At 38.9% G+C, this 22,204-nt stretch overlaps 1 protein-coding gene and 1 non-coding gene across 2 annotated transcripts; both read right to left on the reverse strand.

Annotated features, from left to right (window-relative positions):
* Positions 1-3,246: 3,246 nt before the first annotated feature.
* LOC127812796 (uncharacterized) lies at positions 3,247-5,936 on the reverse strand. The gene is made up of 2 exons (XM_052353326.1): positions 5,622-5,936; positions 3,247-3,345 (listed from the first exon to the last, which is right to left on the reverse strand). Exons 1-2 carry the CDS (start codon positions 5,934-5,936, stop codon positions 3,247-3,249), a joined length of 414 nt encoding a protein of 137 aa, XP_052209286.1.
* Positions 5,937-18,311: 12,375 nt separating this feature from the next.
* LOC127813815 (small nucleolar RNA R71) lies at positions 18,312-18,416 on the reverse strand. Its single transcript, XR_008026220.1, has one exon. It is a non-coding gene; the product is annotated as a small nucleolar RNA R71 (small nucleolar RNA).
* Positions 18,417-22,204: the final 3,788 nt, after the last annotated feature.

Raw genomic sequence — 22,204 nt, forward strand, 5'->3', positions numbered from 1 at the left:
TAGCTAGCGGGTTACTGTAGCACCCGAGTTTAATTTCAATTAATTTAATTTGTTTTTCTCTTATAATTTAATTACTCCTTCTTAATAAGTTTTAAAATTAAATTTAAAATAGTTATTAATAAAGTTTAATAAGATTTAATGAACACTTATACTTCGTAAATAATTCTTAAGCAAGTTTGATACATCTAGCTTATCCTTCATGCCATAAGACTTGAGATGTATTATTTATCATTGAGTTGCAATTAAGATAAATAATATTGGATCCATTACACCATATTAATTCTTAAGAGATTTAGTATTGGTTGCCCCAAAATAATTTATCAAATATTCAAAGTTTTAATGTTCTAAAATCCTTAAGACTTGTAATTGGAGTTTAATATTGCTTTTCAAGTTAAATGAATACTAAGCTAATTGCCTTGGTTGAAGAGTAGTAATTAAATTGAGATAAGAGTCAGAGATTCCATATTCTTATAATCGTTCCAAGATATCTAGTCTCCACTACATTGAGAATTAAGATACATGCATTGCATGAGATTGTGATGAGATTTGTTATGAAATATGAGCATTCATGTTGTGTGAGCATTGAGCATTTTATTTATTGTGGAGCACTACATAATGTGTGCTAGCATATTATTTGTGCATTGTTGCATTGAGGCGGCTTAGTCCGCGATGGGATCCCTTGAGCTCATTTTGAGATCTTTGATTACCGGTAATTAGGGGCACCGTACGGCCCTAGCGAGATAATTATTTACGCTCCTTATTATGGAGTAGGGGTTTTAAAACCCTAGTGAGTATATGTGCTTATTTCTTTTGGTTGCAGGTTCAGCCTCAGGCAGGTATGAGTTTATATTTAGGCCTTTGTGCCTTGAGTTGCATTTAAGGTGCATTGAGATTTATGTGAGCCGTGAGGCCAGTATGTGCATACCTGCATGAGATATATTCATTCTGAGCATCATCATATGAGAACCTGTGCAACCATAACAATTTATTCAAATATATCAACTTTCATTAATGAGTTCGATTATAAGAAGAGTTAAGACATCCCTCAGTTACGAGATTAGTTTTCCCTCAGTTTATATCGAGTTACCTTGTGGTATTGAGATGAGTTATTTTTTTTATGAGTTCGAGGTTTTATTTTGACTCAGCTTATTATTTCTTTCATGCCTATTGCTTGTTGAGTCTTATGACTCACCTTGTATTCTTCACCATTCCAAGTAGCGGCGAGAGAGTTCCCGAGGTGGGTTCTAGCAGTGGGATGCGTTAGATTGTGTACGTGGAGGCCACTCAAAACCTGAAAGATGTCTGGGTCATTTGGTTATTTGACATTTAGTTATTTAGTTCCGCAGTTGTCATTTATTTTATGAGGGATATTTATGTTCGATGTTGTCCAGTTTGGGACTAGTGTGTTGAGATTTATATTTTGCAGTATTTATGAGAGTTATTATTTGTTGTTATTCGTTTATTCCTTATTTCATGTAACACCTCCCTTGGTCTGAAAGGGGGTGTCTACAAGGTTGGTATCAGAGCCGAGGTTCGAGTTAAAGTCTCCCGTACACACATAGGATGTTGGGTAGAGCTAGGACCTGAGTCCATTATTTGGGTAGGATGGACCCAAGTAGATATTATTTTTTGACATTATGTGGTGATGCAGGATGATGAGGGGTAGAAGAGGACGACCACGTACCCGCAATCAGACTGGTATAGCTCATGATGAGATTCCTGAGCAAACCCATGAGATGCCTGGAGAGATTACTAGAGATAAGTATCGTCGAGAGATGGATGAGATGAGAGGTATGCTGACGGGGCTGATGCAAGTAGTGAATACCATAGCTGCTAATCAAGGGAGGCATGGGTCTCAAGAAGAAGGAGGCAGTGGAGGTGCACCACCGGTCGTTCTAGTAGTTCCAGTCGCCCCAGCAGCTCCAGTGGCGACAGATCATGGGACCCAATTATTGAAAGATTTTGTGGCCTTCCGACCACCCAAGTTCCATGGTGGCACAGATGCTTCAGCGGCAGAGAATTGGATGTTGTCAATAGAAAAGCACCATCGATCGATTGGTTGTGTTGATGATCGTCGGGTTAGGCTCAGTACCTTTCTACTTCGAGGAGATGCGGAGAGATGGTGGGAGACTACCCGCCAGAGGTTTAGAGAGAGGGAGCCGACTTGGGCCGAGTTCCAAGAGGTGTTTAATGCGGCATATTGTCCTACATGGGTCCGAGAGCAAAAGGTATATGAATTTATTGATCTAGCGCAAGGCAACAAGACAGTGGCTCAGTACGAGGCAGAGTTTACAGCATTAGCTCGATATGCTCCAGATTTGGTTTCTAGTGAAGCAAAGAAAGCTTCTAAATTTCAGAGAGGACTACGTCCAGACATCCGTCATGCCTATGGAGGAGTCCAATGCAATGACTACGCAGCAGCCGTTCAGCGAGCCTACGCTATTGAGAGAGACCGCAATGAGTGGAGGGTGATACAATCAAATAGGAAATGAGCTAGTTCGTCTCAAGCAAGCAAGGAGAGGAAGTGGGTGGCCGAGCCAGGTCGCGATGAGGGGAAGGAACCACTATGTCGTCAGTGTGGGAGGTGGCACAAAGGACAATGCATGGCGGGATAGGACGTATGCTATAAGTGTGGACAGGCGGGCCATATGAAGAAGGATTGTCCGAGGAATCAGACAACACCCCCAGCACCCTTAATTCCTTTCTATGCATACTAAACCTAGGGACTTTATCTTTAGGCATGTTATATTTAAGTAATTATTAAATGAATAAATAAATATAAAAGAATAAACTTATCAATAAATAACATGAACATGAAACAACTAGATATATTACTCAATAAATATACCACATCTTAATGTATTATGTATAACTTAACACTTAAACTGTTGTACACTAACAATATTAATTCTTAATACATCAAATACAACTTAGCACTTAAGGTGCATTTGATTGCAAGTATAGAATTTGCATGGAAAGAAAATATTTTCTAAACAATTGAATTACCTAGAATTAAACTACAGAAAAAATATTAATTGAAGGTGTTTGATTGGCTTAATTTTTTACCTAAAAATTGTTGTATTTTTCCAACTTTTGATGTTTGATTGCTATTATTTTTTATAAAAATAATCACATACACACATGCAGATAATCAATAATCAAATACACAAATCAATAATCAACTACATAAAATAATCAAATATACTCATATTCAAAAAATAAATTAAATATACATACACAAAATAATCAAATAAACAGGCAGTGGGTCTCTAGTTGCCCAACAAGTTTAGCCACAGCCACCGTCACCGCCCAACCACTGTCGTCGTTGTCGTTCAGCCACTGTCGCTGCAATTCGAGTCACCATTCATCATCGTCGCTGTAATAGCCCACCTCTTCAGGGCGTGTTATGCCTTAGGAAATTTGGATCTTATTTTTTTTATTTTTTATTTTTTTACATTGCTCTTGAAATTTCCTAAGACCTATCTAGTGCTAAACGAGATATATACACTAGAAAATGAATACAAAGCGAAAGCTGAATCGAACCTGCTCATGGCAATACATACATGAATAACTGAACATAGCATTTATTACAAAGTTATTACATAAGCTTCTGAAAATAAAACAAATGTACTTAATTCTTAAACTATTCATATTACAACATAACATGGCACATTTTCTCATTTCTTAACGTCTCGCGTCACTACAAATCTCCAACCTCGGTATCATCACTGCAAGTCCCGACTGGAATGTTGAATGTTCCAGGGGCGAACCCAAGTTAGATGATGAACCATCTAAGTAAGGTACATAATGCTATGTCATGTGTGTATGCAATGTCTTTCATCGTAGGTGTCAACTGCACCCCTCATGCTACCTACCATTTTTGCGGCCACCTCTTTCGAAGCCGGGGTGTATGGGTGCACCCTTGGTAAGACAGCGGTGCCAGTTCGTACTCCCTACGGCCTCAAATGCATGTGATCAATGATATCAACGTGTATTTATGCATTTTATATCATGGATGCAGTCTACGTATTGGGTACATATCATAGTATGTCAATATGATAAAAGCATTCTCGAAGATAAACATTCATAACCAGACTAAGCTTGAAACGGTACACTTACAGCTAAGTTATCTCGAAAAACGTGTCTGCCTCGAAAATCGTGCCGAGCAGCTATTTCTTAACCTTCTTGCCCTCAAGTATTCCTAAAACATTAAACTTATTTTTAGAATATCATTTTACTATTTTTCCAGAATTTCTATAATTTCTCTTTATTTTTAAGCCTTATTTCTTCAAAAATTGCATAAAAATTATCTAGACTTTCATAAAATCTAATTTCTCCTTACTAATATTCCTTAAATAATATTTCTAACATTATGGAATTTTCTTGGAAGTTTTTGAATTAAATTCCTATTTTTCCTTATTTCCATAATAGAAGAACTATTTAAATAAATGGCTAATTTAACATTTTCCAGAAATATTTTTCACAAAATATGACATAAACAAAATTCCAGATTTAATAAAATTTTTTGCAAAATTTTATTTCTTTATTTTTATTTTTCTTTATTTCTTTTCTTTTCTTTTCTTATTTTCTTTTTTTTTTATTTTCTGCCGGGCGCGTGAAGGCCACGCGCCTTCTTCCTACTCGCGGGTGCGTGGATACATGCGCCCGACTGGGGGCGTCTTCTCCGGCGGCTACTTCGCCGCCGGTGACGCCTCGACTGCTCCGAGCTTCAAAAAAAACTCCTCTCCCCCTTATTTTCGACCCTCTGATTCCAAAAATAGCCTTAAAAACGAGAAAAAAACATAAAAAATACCTTGATTCGTCGATTGAAGGCACGGCTCCGGCGAGTTGCGCGTTTTTCGGCGAGCTCGATTCCTCCTTCTTCACTACTCCGTTAGCCACCAAAATTACCAGAAATGTTGTCCACGAAGCAAGGACTAAAACCCTTCAAACCTCTCAAACACTTACCCAAACGCTCGATCTAAGCCACGAAATTTTCGGATGAATGGGGCATGCGCGAACTCGGCTATTTATAGCCAAAGCTCCGCCGCGAACGTCCCATCGAGACACCCACGTGGCTGGGAAGCCACTCCGACGGTCACCTCGGCATTAAATGCCCCCCTCTCCTTGATGTTCGATTGCAGGCGCGGCCATGCTCTGGCCGCGCGTCTACTTTGATACAATCCAGATTTTTTGGATTTCTTTTGTTTTTTTTTTTTGTATACATATATACATATACATATACCTACATATACATATACATTTATACTTCTTTACATACATATACATATAACAGCAACATGCATACTATATAATAAGCATATACCATATGATTTAATTACATACAACTAAAAATAAATTTAAACATCATAAACATTTAAAATTCCAATAATTTCTTTAGGGTCACATACCTCATACATACTCACTAAAATTTTAATAATTTTTCTGGGGCCTAAAATCAAGATTTTTACGGTATCTCAGGGTATTACATTCTCCCCTCCTTACAAAAATTTCGTCCTCGAAATTTGATCATTACTCATTCTAACTATAGGGTCTTTAAATAGGTATGGAAAATTAAGCCTCATATCTTCCTCTCGCTCCCAAGTTATCTCTTCACTCACCGGGTTTCTCCACAAAACTTGCACCAGGAAAATTGACTTGTTCCTTAGGACTTGATCCCTACGATCCAAAATGCTGACCGGTTTCTCAACGTACGAAAGATTTTCTTGAATCTCAATAGCTTCAACTGGCATTACCTGGGAGGGATCTGGCTCATGCTTTCGAAGTTGTGATACATGAAATACATCGTGAAGGTTTGATAGAGCCAGGGGTAGGACAAGTCGGTAAGCAACTGGTCCAATTCTTTCCACTATATCATATGGTCCTATATACCTAGGACCTAACTTGCCCTTTTTCTTGTTGCTGCGAGTTACCATTTTTAGTGGAGATATCTTTAGGTATATTTTTTCGCCTACTTGGAACTCCAATTTCCTTCTTCTCGTATTTGCGTAGGATTTCTGGCGATTCTGAGCTTCCTTAATTCTCTCTCGAATGATCTTTATCTTTTCTATCATTTCCTGAACTATCTCGGGTCCCAAGATTTGACGTTCACCTACCTCAGTCTAGCATATTGGGGACCTACATTTTCGTCCGTACAGGGCTTCATAGGGAGCCATTCCAATACTGATGTGGTAGCTGTTATTGTAAGCGAACCCTACTAATGGCAAATGCTCTTCCCAGCTACCTGGAAAGTCAATAGCACAGGCACGCAACATATCTTCTAGGGTTTGAATGGTCCTTTCTGATTGACCATCGGTCTGGGATGATAGGCTGTACTTAGCCTAAGCTGAGTACCTAAACTCTCTTGTAGACTTCCCCAAAACCTAGAAGTGAACCTTGGGTCGCGGTCTGATACAATGCTTACAGGCACTCCATGCAATCTAACAATCTCGTTCACATACTGTTGGGCTAATTTGCTGATCGGTTGGCTTACTTTTATGGCCAAGAAATGAGCAGACTTAGACAATCTGTCGACTATCACCTAGATAGCATCATTTCCTTTAGGGCTTCTTGGGAATCCAGTCACGAAATCCATCGTAATGTGCTCCTATTTCCACTCTGGGATTTCCATTGGTTGCAGACTCCCACCGGGTTTTTGGTGCTCAATCTTAATTCTCTGGCACATGTCACATTGACTAACGTACCTTGCCACACTTTTCTTCATTCCAGGCCACCAATATACAGCCTTCAAGTCTTGGTACATCTTGGTGGCACCAGGGTGTATCGAGTATCTGGATCGATGGGCTTCTCCCAAAATTACTTGCCACAATTCCCTCACACGAGGTACATATACCCTACCTTGAAAATGAAAGATGTTTTCTCTTACCTCAAATTCTAGTCTCTTTACTCGCCCATGCTCGTCAACCCACATTTTTATTTGAGAGTCTTCTGAGTAGGCTTGTCGTATTTGATCCATTAATTCTGGTTGTAGCGTGAGACTAGCTGCATAGGCAGAGTTTCCTCGAGGAATTACTCCTACCGTCATCAGGCTAAAAGCTTCAACTAGTTTCCATTCTACTACCATCATTCCGGCCACACAAGAGGTTTCTTTCCTGCTTAGGGCATCTGCTACAACGTTAGCTTTACCGGGATCGTATTGAATAGTGTAGTCGTAATCTTTTAACAGCTCCATCCATCTTCGTTGCTTCATGTTTAATTCTTTCTGTGAGAAGACATATTGTAGACTCTTGTGATCAGTAAAAATTTCAAACTTCTCCTCATACAAATAATGTCTCCAAATTTATTAAGCAAATACCACCGCAGCCAACTCCAAATCGTGAGTCGGGTAGTTTCTCTCGTGGTTCTTGAGCTGTCGGGATCCATAGGCAATGACTCTATTATGCTGCATCAGCACACACCCCAACCCATTTCTTGAGGCGTCAATGTACACCATAAATCCTCCTGATCCGTTTGGCATAGCTAGTACTGGAGCGGTTGTCAGCTTATCCTTAAGTGTCTAAAAACTTTCTTCGCACCGTTTACTCCAGTCAAACTTCACCCCCTTCTGAGTTAACTTGGTGAGGGGTGTTGCAATATTGGAAAACCCCTTCACGAACTTTCTATAATACCCAGCTAATCCCAAGAAACTCTTAACTTCAGTAACTGACCGAGGTTGCTTCTAATTCGTTACAGCTGCTATCTTGGCCGAGTCGACCGATATTCCTTCGGCCGATATAACATACCCTAAAAATGCCACCTGGTATAACCAAAATTCACATTTCGAGAATTTGGCATACAGCTAATGTTCTTGCAACGTTTGCAATATTACCCTTAAATGTGACTCATGCTCTTCTTCCGAGGGAGAGTATATCAGTATGTCATCTATAAACAAGATCATGAACTTGTCCAAAAATGGCCTGAAGACTCGATTCATAGTATCCATAAAAGCTGCTGGAGCATTGGTTAGTCCGAACGGCATCACTAAAAATTCGTAGTGCCCGTATCGAGAACGAAAAGTTGTCTTGGGCACATCTTCTACCTTGATCCTCAATTGATAGTACCCTGATCTCAAGTCGATTTTTGAGAAGACCTTGGCTCCTTGTAACTGGTCAAACAACTCCTCGATTCTGGGGGAGTGGGTGCTTATTCTTGACCGTTATCTTGTTTAGCTGTCGATAGTCGATACACATCCTCAGACTCCCATCCTTTTTCTTGACAAAGAGTACTGGTGCTCCCCATGGCAACATACTTGGTCTAATGAACCCCTTGTCCAACAACTCTTGAAGTTGGGTTCTTAATTCTCTTAATTCTGCAGGAGCCATTTTATACGGGGGTGTTGAAACCGGACCTGCCCCTGGCACGATTTCTATTGAAAACTCGATCTCTCGCTAGGGTGGCAATCTAGGCAATTTTTCGGGAAACACATCCCCGAACTCTCTAACGATTCGCACTTCTTCGACCTTTAACGGCTCCTCGCTTTTTCCTTGGACACAAGTCAAGTATCCTTGTGCTCCTTGACGTAATAGTTTCTCAGCCTTTAGAGCCGAGATCCACTTCCGATCGCTTGCCCTCTTTAATTTGTCCTTGAAACTTGACGTTCGAGTTTCCGCTCTTGAGATAGACTATTTTAACTTTATAGTCCAATGTAGCGTTGTATTTGGTTAGGAAGTCCATTCCTAAAATCACATCAAAATCTTGAAATTCCAGAAGGATTAGATCCACCAGGAACTCCACTTCTCCTATCTAAATCTTCCTATTTTTGTATCCTGAAGAAGTTTCTAGAGACTTCCCCATTGGGGTTGCCACAATCATACGACAATTCAAGTTTTCTAATTTTTCCCCTAGTACTTCAGCAAATGCATGTGAAATGAATGAATGACTTGCTCCTGAATCTATCAAGACATGCATAGGTATGCCAGATATAGACATGGTACCTTCAATTACGGCTGGGTCTTCTGTCACATCTTGTCGAGTTAGGTGAAACACCCTTCCTTGCTGTACTCTGGCATTTCCGGACGTCCCCTGAGGTTGACTCATCAGTCGCGGCTTGGGACAGTCCTTTGCAAAATGACCCGTCTACTGGCAGTTGTAACAAGTGATTCCTCTCTTTTGGCAGTTTTGGTTGAGATGTTCAATTTCTCCGCAGTTGTAACAACCTTTTGTTCCAAGCCGGCACGGCCTTCCCGGGTGCTGCTTCTGGCATCTCGTGCACGGAGTACCAGGCTTGAACTTCGGCTTCTGGAGTTCCAGCTTCTTGCTTGCTTTATGACTACTCCATTGCTGACTTTTTCCTTGGATAGCTTCGATTCGGCTTAGGTTAGCTTCAGTGGTAAAGGCTTGCAATACTACTTCTGTATAAAACTGAGTACTTATACTACTCAACGCCCTCTGAAGCTTCAGATTCAGCCCCCCCAAAAACTTCTGAGCTTTGATCCTTTCGTCTCCTTCATAAATAGGCATGTACCTAATTAATCGGCTAAAGGCATCCTCGTACTGGGCGACAGACAAGTCTCCGGTTTGCTTTAGCTTCATGAATTCTCTCTCTTTCTTCATCCTTAAATTCAGGGGAAAGTACTTCTCATTGAGGAGTTGTAATACCCCATATTTTCGTAAGGTTGCCACGTATTTTAAGGTAGTTTAAAATACCGAAAAATGGGCTTGAAAGGGCAATTAGTTGCTGAATCAACTGCAGGGAGTGCACTAGAGCCTAGATGCTTAAGGAAAATGATGTGACATCGTCAAGCATCTCGAGGTATGATTTATGGCATCGAAAGAAATTCGATCGAGAATGGTTCCCGGTACAGCTAAAAAGACAGTTGTGATTTAGGCTGAAATACCGAATTATCGTACGGGGCATCCGGGAAGTCGACGGAACCACGAGAAAGTTCATATTTGGTATGTAAAGCAACCCTTCAGTAGTTTTTGGAAGAAACAAAAGAGTTTGTAGCCAAAACGAAGATTCAGGCCTAAGTGCAGTTTTTCGAAATTGATAGAGGGAGGTCGAAATGATGTTTTTTCGGAATCTTCAAGGGAATGTTTTAGGATATTTCAAGGGGTTATGAAAGTCTTTAAAGAGAAGTTTAGTTTTTGAGCCAGGGGCAAAATCATAATTTTTGAGGTTGGGGTAAAAGTGTAATTTACCTAAAAATCATGGATATTAGCGTAATTAGTCCTTTCTTCAGGGACTAAAATGAAATTAAAAATTGTCCTAGGGACCAAGTTGGAAAGGGTCTAAGTGCAATTACCTGAAAAGTTTGGGCCAAAGTGTAATTCTTGAAACCTTTTTACTAAGGGCATTTGGGAGATTCAAGAAAAGCCTCATAAATGATTTTAGAGATAAGGATGAATCCTCATGATGACGTTAGAGATAAGCTGAAGGCTCATGATGACTTTAGAGATAAGATAAAGGTTCATGATGACTTTAGAGATAAAGATTAAGCTTCATGATGACTTTAAGGATAAGATTTGATTTGATTTGGATAAGATTTGATAAGATCTTATTTGGATAAGATTTGATTCGGATAAGAATGATTGCAGAAAATCTAAGAAGATTTGGAATGATTAGAGAATATCTTAGAAGATTTGAAATGATTGGAATATCTTGAAAGATTTAGAAAAGATTTGAAATGATTGTGACTTACTTGGTGGTCAAGTTTCCAAGCCTATAAATAGGGTGCTCATGGCTAAGGGTTTCCTCATTCTAAGTTGTGATAAATTCGTGCTAAATGAGAGTGCTTCAAGCTTAGTGGATAAAAGACTTTTGTTCCTATAGAATAAGAAGCACTTGCTCAACGCGTGAGGGCGTGTAAGAAGGTGGATTTGCACAAATTTTGAGGAATCCCGAAATTAAGTCAAGGTGAGACTCCTATACTCTAAATTTTATTTTTGTTCTCTTATGTGAGACTCCTATACTCCAAATCCTATTTTTGTTCTCTTATATGAGACTACTATTGCATGAAACGTGTTTTGTGTAACATTTTTCTATGCAAAATCATATTGTTCTCTTACGTGATATCATGTTGCATATATGAAATGTAATTTCTTGGAAAATATATGTTATTGGTTTTCAACTATTGCATTTATAAAATTGGTGTGGCCATACTGTTGTACCTATCTATTGTTGTTCGAGGGTAAAAGTCAGATATCCCCCGAGAGGCGCTATGCGTGCGCCATCGAGAAAGCTCTCGTGGGGAAGACCGTGAGTCTAAGGGATAGTGGATGTGGTGTTTGCATGAGTTCTATGAGGTCGGACCGAGGTGACATGATTAGGGACCTCCCGAGAGGCGCTGTGCGTGCGCCTTTGAGAAAGCTCTCGTTGGAGGAGGCTAACATGTTCTCGAGGCACTTCAGAGTAGTTCTCATTTTTCTCATACGTTTTATACCTGTTCATACATTGATATAAACTGTTTTTGGAGCTCTCACTAGAAGATTCATCTTCTAATTGGACTATGCCCTGGAATATTCAAACGTTCCAGGTTTGGCGAGCAGCTCTAAGGGAAAGAAGATAGCTGAAGATTAAGTTATCTGTTGTCGTATGTAGCATGTTTTAGCTATGTTCAATTGAGGTTTAGTTTTGTTAAATGTAAGTATGGCTCGATGTATAATTGAGGTATTTAGTTGCTATCTCTTAATGATGAGTCTCTATGTATTGAAGTATTTGAAGATGTACTATGGTACGGATTCTCATGATATAATAAAAGTGAATTCAGTTGTGTACCATATCAGGTTTCGATTATTGCTTTTGCAATTTTTATGATATGTTGGGGGGGTTTTGTTCGGAATTCGGTACTTGAGATTTAAGATATGTACCGTGATAAAAAGGAATTTATGTATATTTTAGGACCCAGCATATGTTGTGTCATATTTTTTGGTTTATGAGGAAAAGAGTTTTGATGCAAATTCCCTCTTGAAAAAATCATGTTTCGAAATGGGTTTTCATGTTTCGAAACAATGCATTAGTAGTTGTTAGGCGTGTTAGCTTAAATGTTTGAAAGATTCCAAATGCATAAATAATGTTTCGAAACCCAATGTCTATGTTTCGAAACACTGGTCTTATATGTTTTTATATATGTTTCGAAATGGTCTTGGTCTAGGTCTCATTGTGTGCTAAATCTGCATATCATATTTCGAAACCTATATTGATTTAAGAAGTATGTTTTGAAACCTACCCTATCATGTTTCGAAACTTATGTTTCTGTCTGCAAAAGCATTCAAACGTTTGTGTTGAGTTGCATATGTTTTGAAAGAAGTTTTCGAAGTATGTTTCGAAACCTCATATCTATGTTTCGAAACCTCTGACTCTGTGTCAGCAAAATATCTTTAAAACAAAGTAGCATGGGAGCTGAATGTTTGTTTAATCAAAAAACATTTAAATATATTTTTTTAATCTACCCATACCCTGATGTTCAAATTTTCAGATATGTTTTAGTGGAGAATAAAACCAAATCATTTTGTTTTTAAAGTAAAGTCTTCCACTCATTTTTGTCTCCTGGTGCATATCTAGCTGTACAGGCTGTATGTTTCGAAACATACTATGTGTGTTTCGAAAGCTCTGTGTAAAAATGAGTTGTTTCGAAACTTGATAAGTATATTTCGAAACCTACTTTCTTATTTTGTCTCTAACGGTTATAATTAGCCAAAAGTGTATCCTTTTGATATTTATATCAGCCCTTTGAAGACAATGAGACTCTCTCTCAAGCATATACAATTCTTACACAACTACAAGAGATTTTTTGCCACAAGTACAAGTGAACAAAGCCCTTCTAGTGAACTCTCAAAGAAGTTCCTTTCAATCATTCCTTGACGTGTATTGTGGTACTAACAGGAGAAGCAAGTTAAATCCAAAGCTCTCATTCTTTCAAGCTCTCCTCATTCCATGCCAATAGGTTTGCTATAACTATTTGGTAAGGTGTTTTAAATTGCTTTCAAATTGTTGAATTGTATAAGATAAGTGTTATTTATCTTGTTGTAAGGTTTGAGTTGAACCCGTAAAAACTCCGTGTGTAAGGTTTTAGGGTGAACCGTGGTAAAACCCTTAGTGTCATTGATCGCTAGTAAAAGTGATTGTGGTTTGCAAATCCTTCAAGTGGGTAAGTGATAGCATGCATATTTATGCTATATTTTGGCATTTCACCTCAGTCTTATTACGCCATTTGAAGTAATTTTTGCTGATCTTTCATTGTTTCTATTTTATTATACTTCAAATCGTCCTTACACTATTTTCTATCTTACTTCTATGGATCCAAGCTTGTTTAGCTTTAGGGAATATTGGATGGGCTAGAGAAGTAGCTGGAAAAGACTTGAAGTGGCTCATTTCGGACTTCATGAGGGTAGGTCGGCCTTGGGCAATTGTGGGACTCATCTAAAGGAGCTTGGGCTCACTTTCAAGGAGCAGATTTGGGCTGCTCGATTTTGCTGTTTTGGGCTCACTTATCTCTCTTCTGTTTTATTTCTTTTCTGTTGGGTGATTAGTGGTTAATTTTGTAAAAATTTTGTTATAATTATATCCTTCTTTTGATCTTAAATATGGTTTAAATTAGATATTAATATATATTTTATGGTTATATGCAAGTTTAAATTGAAAGATGAATGAAATGAAGTTCTAAAGTAAATAATAATAATATATAAAATTATATATAATACATATACATTATTATATACATGCATATAATATATATATATAAAATATAATCTAATATATATGTGCCATGTATAAAACATATATATAATATGTAATTTATTAATAACATTAAATTATTTTTTTTGTTTTAGGCATGAAGAATTCAAGCCCATGAAGATTTAAAGTCCATGAAGAATTCAAATCCATGAAGAAATCAAGCCCATGAAAAATTCAAACCCATGAAGAATTCAAGCCCATGAAGAATTAAGGCCCAATTTGAGCAACCCATGGAAGATATTATTTGGAGAAGGCCCAAGGATTATTTTTAATCCTAATGAAGATTAAAAAAAATAATTTATAGAAATCTATTTTTATTTTTTATGTGAGAGCTTTATTAGGTGTGTTTTTTAGCTAAAATCCATTTAACTATTAGGTGGATGTTATAGCTAAAATCCATTTAACTTTATGAGTGTTTTATTAGGTATGTATTTTAGCTAAAATCCATTTAATATTAGGTGTGTATTATAGCTAAAATCCATTTAACTTTAAATGTGTGAGTGCCCATTAGATATAATTATGTCTAATTGAATAATTGAAATTGTGTGGTTTGTATTGCATCTTGTGGCCTATAAATAGCTCACTTGATTGCATTTGTAAGTGTGATTATTATTCTTGAATCAAAGTTTAGTTGTTTCCTTATAATTCTCTCCTTGAGAATTGTTCTTGTTCTTTCCCCTTTTCTTTAGTATTCTCTCTTGTAATCTTACTTCATTCCTTCCTTCTTTTTAATTCTTATGTCATTTATTATTACTTTATTATTCACCGCCTAAATGGCCGGTTAATTTATGTCTTTAAATTTCTGTAATTTTTATTCTTGTCATTTAATTATTCACCGCCTAAATGGCCGGTTAGTTTATGCTCTTTAATTTCTGCAATTTTAATTCTTGTCATTTAAATTATTCACCGCCTAAATGGCCGGTTAGTTTTTGCTATTTTAATTCTTGTCATTTAAATTCTGTTATTTAAATTATGTCATTTAAATTCCTGTCAATTAATTAATGGAAATGAGTAGCTAAATCTAATCTTGGGTTAAGGCAAGGACAGTGTCCAACGCCAATGATTCCCAAAGAAAGCTACGCTTTAAATGAGTAACATTAATTTAAATTTCAGTATGAGTATGTTTTGATTATTGAGAAATCACTAGGTTTGGATTGGAGCGTAAGCCTAACTTAGAGCTTTCATGTCACGCATGAGAGTTACTAGAACTGGAAACGCTATCATACCCAAACCCGGATGATTAACTTAGTTGTTTTGTGTATTAATTGCAATTGAATTTATGGTAGTTGCTTAAATTAGAATCCCGCATATCATGTATGGGGATTGCTTAAATTAGAACTATCATCATCTCTAATTGCATTTAATAACAAACCCTCATATCTGAAATTAAATTAATGTTACTAACCTTATCTGTTAAAATTTGGGAATCAACGAGTTGGCACTGAAATTGTCTTAACTCAAGTACTATCTAATTTTATATTCTCACTTTAATTATTTATTTCAATTACTGCCTTAAATTATTTCCTAGTATCTGTTGTTTAAAAAACTATAAAAAAACTTTGTTGCCAATTTGTCCAAATGCGTGTGTACTTGTGTGTGACATTCTTTTTATTTTGCCATAAATAAATCTCTCAGTGGACGACCTGGACTCATTCAGAAAATATAAATTTAAATTTGGACTACAACTGCACTCGTACACTGACGAGTATAAACCTCTCACCTAAATAAAGAAAAAAAATATATATAAAATTTTTATTGTGTTTTGTTTTGTGTTTTAATTGCAGGGTGGGAGTGCAGCCATTGGGCTAGGCCCAACCCTAGCCTTCCTAGCTCTTCCTTTCTTAGCCATGTATTTAAGGCCTCTTAGCATTTATTTCCAAGGGGATTTGGAGAGGAGAAAAGAGAGGAGATTCTGGCCGTTTTTCTTGTTGTTAGCATTTTTCTGTTTTATTCATTTTGTCCCCATTTTGTCTTCCTTGCTGTAATGAAAGGCTAGAGCTATTGTAACTGGTTGTGTATCTTGAACCCGTGTGGAATCTGAGTCCCGGATGAGCTGCAAAAACCTGGTTTGTTTGTTTTAATCTTATTCATTTCCATTTGGTTTAGTTTGAGCAGATTTTCGAATGCATGGAGTTCATGGCAGGTTTGTGTGAATTTGCATGGATTCATTTTCTGCTAAATGCTTAAGAGAACAGAGTGTTGTAGCCGGTTGGTATAACATCTCGGAAATGAATATAATGTGCTTGAATGGTTGTTCTTGCATAGCTCCGGATGGGTTGAATAGAGAGTGAATGGTTGCATTTTGTTTATAAGAGATTTCTGTATTCATTTTGTTGTTCCAATCATTCTAATCCTTGGACGGTTGTTGGGGATGCTTTAAGTTTGATATCCGGAGATTAAAAACATCTAACAAGCCAAGATTTATAGGTTGGACGAGGAAGATTTCACAGAGGGGACAAATACACAGCTGGTTGCATTTCATTTACTGATTTTCATCTATCCTTGTCTTTCTGTTTTGTTACTCAGTTTTCTGTCAAAACCCCCCCCTAAACAAACTGTTGTTTATATTGGTTCTCCTTGTTAGTAGAAGAAAGTGAGGCTCCTTGTGAGAGACGACCTAGGGTGCACTTTGCTGCAAACTAGAGAAGAGATACATAGATATTTAATTCTGGAGTGGTTCGACAGTCGCTGGTCAGAATTTTGGCGCCGTTGCCGGGGAGCCAAGCTTTTCTTCTAAAAACATAGAGGACCGACCCTATTTTCTGTTTGTTTTGTTTTCTTGTTTGAGTGTTTTGTCTGTTTTGTGTTCTTGGTGATAAGGTTATCAGTTGTTGCTCACAAACTTGAAGAGCTATTATGTTCTGTTCTTGAGATAAACTGATAGCAAGCAGCAACAGAAAAGCCTTATTTGCCTTTTCGATCTTCTTTTTGTGTGTGTGTATTTTCCTTTTCTGTTTTCTTGTTTCTAGAATTATTTTTTAACAAAGAAGTGGCTGTTGGAGAGGGCTGCACGACCTACAACTGGAAAAGTAACCCTGCTGCAACTGGAAAAGCAACCCTACAGCAAAGGAAAAAGCAAAAAAAAAAAAAAAACACCTGCAGTCCTTCTCTGGTTTTCAGTATCACTACCTTGTGTTCTTTTTTGATCTTCAGGTGCTCTGATAGATGCTGAAAAGCAAGCTCACAGCAAGTAGACAACCCAAAGAAAAGGGGGCTGCAGCAGATCAGGAGCATAACCGTTTTTCCTTTATTTAGAAAAAGCTGAAGTCCACTTTTCTGCCTCTGACAGCAGATCACTTGACCAAGAGGACATCCCATTTTTCTTTTTCACCTTTTTCCTTTTATTTTCTCTCTTTTAACATTCCTTTTAATGTTGTCTTTCCCTTCCCTACTAATCTTCCTTTTCGTTTGGCAGATAGGCACCAGCAGCTGCAACCAAGAGAAGATCAGCCACAGCAGCATTCCATTTAACAGCGTTTTGACCACCTCCATGACAGATAGCAAGATTTAAGGATTGAGCTCAAGATACCGGTTATATCCTCTTGCTTTCTCATCCCTACTTGATATTCTTTCAATTCCATATGCCCCCCTTGATGTTTTCTTGCATATAGAGTGGTTTCTGAGGCAAAATAGGAGCCGGTTTGAGGGAAAAATCAGTTTTCCCGGTTACTGTTCACAGCTTTCCACTTGCTCCGATTGAGCTGATTTTTGGTGTCCAAAGAAATGGGGTGTGAGGATCAAGAGTCACAGATTTGCTATGAGAAGAGCGTTTTTTGGCTAAATTCCAACGTTTAGACCACTTTTTGGGCTATTTTGTGTTTCTCAGTGGCTAATTTTGTGTGGTTTTTAGTGTCTTTAGGTCCCTCAATGTTTTTGTGTTGAAATTTTGTGAAAAATTGCATAAAAAAATCATCTAAGGGCTTCTTGTTTGACATGTTTTGTGTTTTTGTGTTTCTGTGTTTTTATGTTTTTGAGTTTTTGAGTTCTTGGTATGCATAGGCCATTTTGTGTGCTGTTTTTGTGCTGATCTCTAGTGCATGACCAGGTCCTCTAAGGAAAAATTACTTGATTTGGATCTTGAATTAGAGAACAGTCTTAGAAGGCAAGCTAGAGAGCTTAAGTCTCGGGATAGGATTGACCCTAACAGTGTTTCTAATACTTCATCCGAACCTATTCCAGAATTCATCAATATGGCAGATAATGGTAATGGAAATAATGGTAATGGAAATAATGGTAGTGGCAATAATGGAAATAATGTAAATCATGGTCATTTGGATGGTAGAACTATTAGAGAGCTGGCTGCACCTGATGTGCATTATCAGCCCCTATGTATTCAATACCCACAATTGGATGCTAACTTTGAACTAAAATCTGGACTGATCCATTTGTTGCCCAAGTTTCATGGTCTTGCAGGAGAGGATCCGCACAAGCATCTGAAAGAGTTTCATGTTGTTTGCTCAACCATGCGGCCACAAGGAGTAGATGAAGAGCAAATCAAGCTGAGAGCCTTCCCATTCGCACTTGATAGATCAGCCAAGGACTGGTTGTATTACCTGCCACCAGCTGCTATTACCAGCTGGGATGGATTGAAAAGGATCTTCCTGGAAAAATTCTTCCCAGCCTCCAGAACAGCATCAATAAGAAAGGAAATTTGTGGTATAAGGCAGATGAGTGGTGAGACTCTACATGAGTACTGGGAGAGATTCAAGAAGTTGTGTTCCAGCTGTCCTCACCATCAGATAAGTGACCAACTCCTAGTTCAATATTTCTATGAAGGTTTAATCCCCATGGACAGGTACTTGGTAGATGCTACAAGTGGAGGAGCCTTGGCAGAGAAGACCCCAGCAGCTGCACAAGAGCTGATATCAAAGATGGCACAAAATGCCCAGCAGTTTGGCACCAGAATTAACACTCCTACAAAAGCCATCAATGAAGTCAGTGTGGCTGCCGCTATGGAGCAGCAAAGGATAGAAAACAAGCTTGAGGAATTAGCTTCCATGGTCAGGTAGTTGGCATTAGAGAGAAAGCAACCCCAGCAGCAGCTTTGTGGCATTTGCTCCTTGCCATCCCATATAACAGACCAATGCCCACAGTTGCAAGAAAATAATGAGACCTGTGCAGGCATTTTTCCTGGTAGACCATTCCAGCACCAGCAGCACAGCCAACCACAACCTCCAAACAGATATGATCCATTTTCCCCCACCTACAATCCAGGTTGGAGAGACCATCCGAACCTCAGATATGGCGGCCCTTCCAATCAACATGTGCAGCAGCAGCCATACCAGACTCAACCATTTCAGCAGAGGTTCCATCCTTCAATTTCCAGCAACCATGCTCCACCACCAAGGCCGAATCAAGCCATGCAACAAGCACCTCCATTACCCAAGTCAGAACCTAGCTTGGATGATCTTGTTAAACAACTAGCAGCCAATACACTCCAATTCCAGCAAAAAATAGAAACCACAATTCAAAATTTGGAGACCCAAATAGGCCAGCTAGCCACAAACATCAATGAGTTAAGGAGTCAAGGTTCGGGGCAGCTTCCTTCACAACCAGTTGCCAATCCGAGGGGTAATGTTAATGCCATCATGCTTCGAAGTGGGAAAGAAGTAATCATCCCAACCCCTCCACCATCATCAAACATGAAGCAGCATGTAGAGGGTAGCAAAGAGCAGCAACCCTCCTCAATCCAAGAAGCCAAGCAGCCAAACTCCAGCTATCAAGAATAAGGAGAGTCTTCCAACAACCAGCCCCTGCCATTCCCACATCGAGCAACACAAAACAAGAAAAGAGCAGAGGTCGAATTAGATAAAGAGATTTTGGAGACATTCCAGAAAGTGGAAGTCAATATACCCCTGCTTGAAGCCATCAGACAGATGCCCAAGTATGCAAAATTTCTCAAAGATTTGTGTACGCACAAGAGGAGATTAAGAGGGAACGAACAAGTCAACCTTGGAAGAAATGTCTCTGCCCTTATCCAATCTGCCATGCCAGCAAAGTGTAAAGATCCAGGGACGTTTTCCATTCCTTGTACTATAGGAGACATGCAATTTAGCAATGCTTTACTAGATTTAGGTGCATCCATTAATGTTATGCCTAACTCTATCTATGCTTCATTGCAGTGTGGTCCTTTGAAGCCAACAGGAGTGGTTGTCCAGCTGGCCAATAAAAGCACTGCACACCCCACTGGAGTCCTAGAAGATGTGCTAGTTAAGGTTAAGGATTTAATCTTTCCAGCTGATTTTTATGTTTTGAATATGGAAGATGACAGCACACTTGAGCATGCACCCTTGATACTAGGGAGACCATTCTTAAAAACTGCTAGAACTATTATCAATGTGCATGAGGGTACACTTTCCATGGAATTTGCTGGTAACACAATTAACTTCAAGATACTTGATGCCATGAAATTCCCTGCTGAGGATCATTCCACTTTTCAAGTAAATAGAGTTGACCTGTTAGTGAATGAAGCATGTTCTGAGTCTTCTGATTTAATTGATGAACTCCCCACTGTGCATGAGTTCCCAGATACGATTATTTGCACTAATTGTAGTGATGGAGAGAGTCAATGTGCTGCATGCTTAGAGATTGCTGAATTTTTGCATAGGCATGAGTTTGATTTTGATGCTAACATCTCCCAAGTGGAAGATAGTGCTGCTGACCTTGTTGAGCAGGTTGATAGTGCTTTGGAGTTAGAGTTGCAGTCAAATAGGTCAGCCCCCTCTTTACAGCAGCCACCCACCATTCAGTGCAAGCCTTTGCCTCAGCACCTCAAGTATGCATTCTTGGAGAAAGATAAGAAGCTGCCAGTCATCATTGCAAATAACTTGCAGCCTGACCAAGAGAGAAAGTTGCTGGACGTGCTGAAAAAGAATAAGAAAGCAATTGGGTGGACTTTAGCGGACATAACTGGAATCAGCCCATCTGTTTGCATGCACCGTATCTTATTGGAGGAAGGAGCAAAACCAGCAAGGCAGCCTCAAAGAAGACTTAACCCAACCATCCTTGATGTGGTAAAACAGGAGGTAAGTAAATTACTTGCAGCTGGTATTATTTACCCTATTTCTGACAGCAAGTGGGTGAGTCCCGTGCAGGTTGTTCCAAAAAAGACGGGCATCACGGTGGTCCCAAATGAGCAGAATGAGCTTATCCCCATGAGAGTGCAGAACAGCTGGAGAGTCTGCATTGATTATAGAAAGCTGAACCAAGAAACCAGAAAGGATCATTTTCCCCTCCCATTCATTGATTAGATGTTGGAGAGGTTGGCTGGTAAGTCACACTATTGTTTCCTTGACGGTTTTTCTAGATACTTTCAGATTTGCATAGCCCCAGAGGATCAAGAGAAGACCACCTTCACCTGCCCCTTTGGCACATTCGCTTATAGAAGAATGCCTTTCGGTCTATGTAATGCTCCAGGTACCTTTCAGCGATGCATGGTAAGTATATTTTCAGATTTTCTAGAGCATTGCATGGAAGTGTTCATGGATGATTTTTCAGTTTATGGCACTTCTTTTGATGATTGCTTGGTTAGCTTGGGTAGAGTCCTAGAGAGATGCATTGAAAAGAACCTTGTTTTAAATTTTGAAAAATGTCATTTCATGGTAGAACAAGGAATTGTTTTAGGGCATGTTCTGTCTAAGAAGGGTATAGAAGTGGATCGGTCTAAGGTTGATGTTATTGCTTCATTGCCTTACCCCACCTCTGTGAGGGAGGTGCGTTCTTTCCTTGGCCATGCAGGATTTTACAGGAGGTTCATCAAGGATTTCAGCAAGATTGCACTTCCACTTTCCCACCTTCTCCAGAAAGAAGTCACCTTCCACTTTGATGAGCAGTGCAAGCGGGCATTCGAGGAACTGAAGAGTCGATTGATTTCTCCACCCATCATACAGCCACCCGACTGGGAGTTGCCCTTCGAGTTAATGTGCGACGCCTCCAACTTTGCAGTGGGTGCCGTCCTTTCCCAGCGTGTGGAGAAGAAATCCCATGTCATAGCCTACGCTTCACGTACATTGGATGCGGCACAAACTAATTATACCACTACGGAAAAAGAGCTCTTGTCTATTGTTTTTACATTGGATAAATTTAGATCCTATTTACTTGGTTCTAAAGTTATTGTCTTTTCTGACCATGCAGCTCTTAGGTACCTCTTGAAGAAGCCTGATGCCAAACCTCGTTTGATAAGGTGGATGCTCTTGCTCTAAGAATTTGACATTGAGATCAAGGATAAAAGTGGAGTAGAGAACTTGGTAGCCGACCACCTCAGTCGCATTCCTTCCATCTCAGATCAATCTGTCATGGACTCCCAGCCTATCAGGGATGATTTCCCAGATGAGTTATTATACCACATTCATGGTGCTGAGCCCTGGTATGCTGATTTGGTAAATTATTTAGTTGCTTCTGAATTACCTGCATATTTTAAGAAGGAACAGCTAAATAAATTTAAGAGTCAGGCTCGGTATTATGTGTGGGATGATCCCTATCTGTGGTGCATGTGTAGTGACCAGGTCATCAGGAGATGTGTGCCTAACC

Source organism: Diospyros lotus, chromosome 11 (genome assembly GCF_014633365.1).
Source record: "Diospyros lotus cultivar Yz01 chromosome 11, ASM1463336v1, whole genome shotgun sequence".
NCBI lineage: Eukaryota > Viridiplantae > Streptophyta > Magnoliopsida > Ericales > Ebenaceae > Diospyros > Diospyros lotus.

Bases quoted from the DNA above. Each gene is read 5' to 3' on its own strand.
- LOC127812796 (XM_052353326.1), bottom strand. From the start codon at position 5,936: ATGGTAACTCGCAGCAACAAGAAAAAGGGCAAGTTAGGTCCTAGGTAT. The intron at 3,346-5,621 runs GTGAGTGAAGAG...CTCGAATTGCAG, and splicing joins AAGTTTTGTGGAGAAACCCG to CGACAGTGGCTGAACGACAA.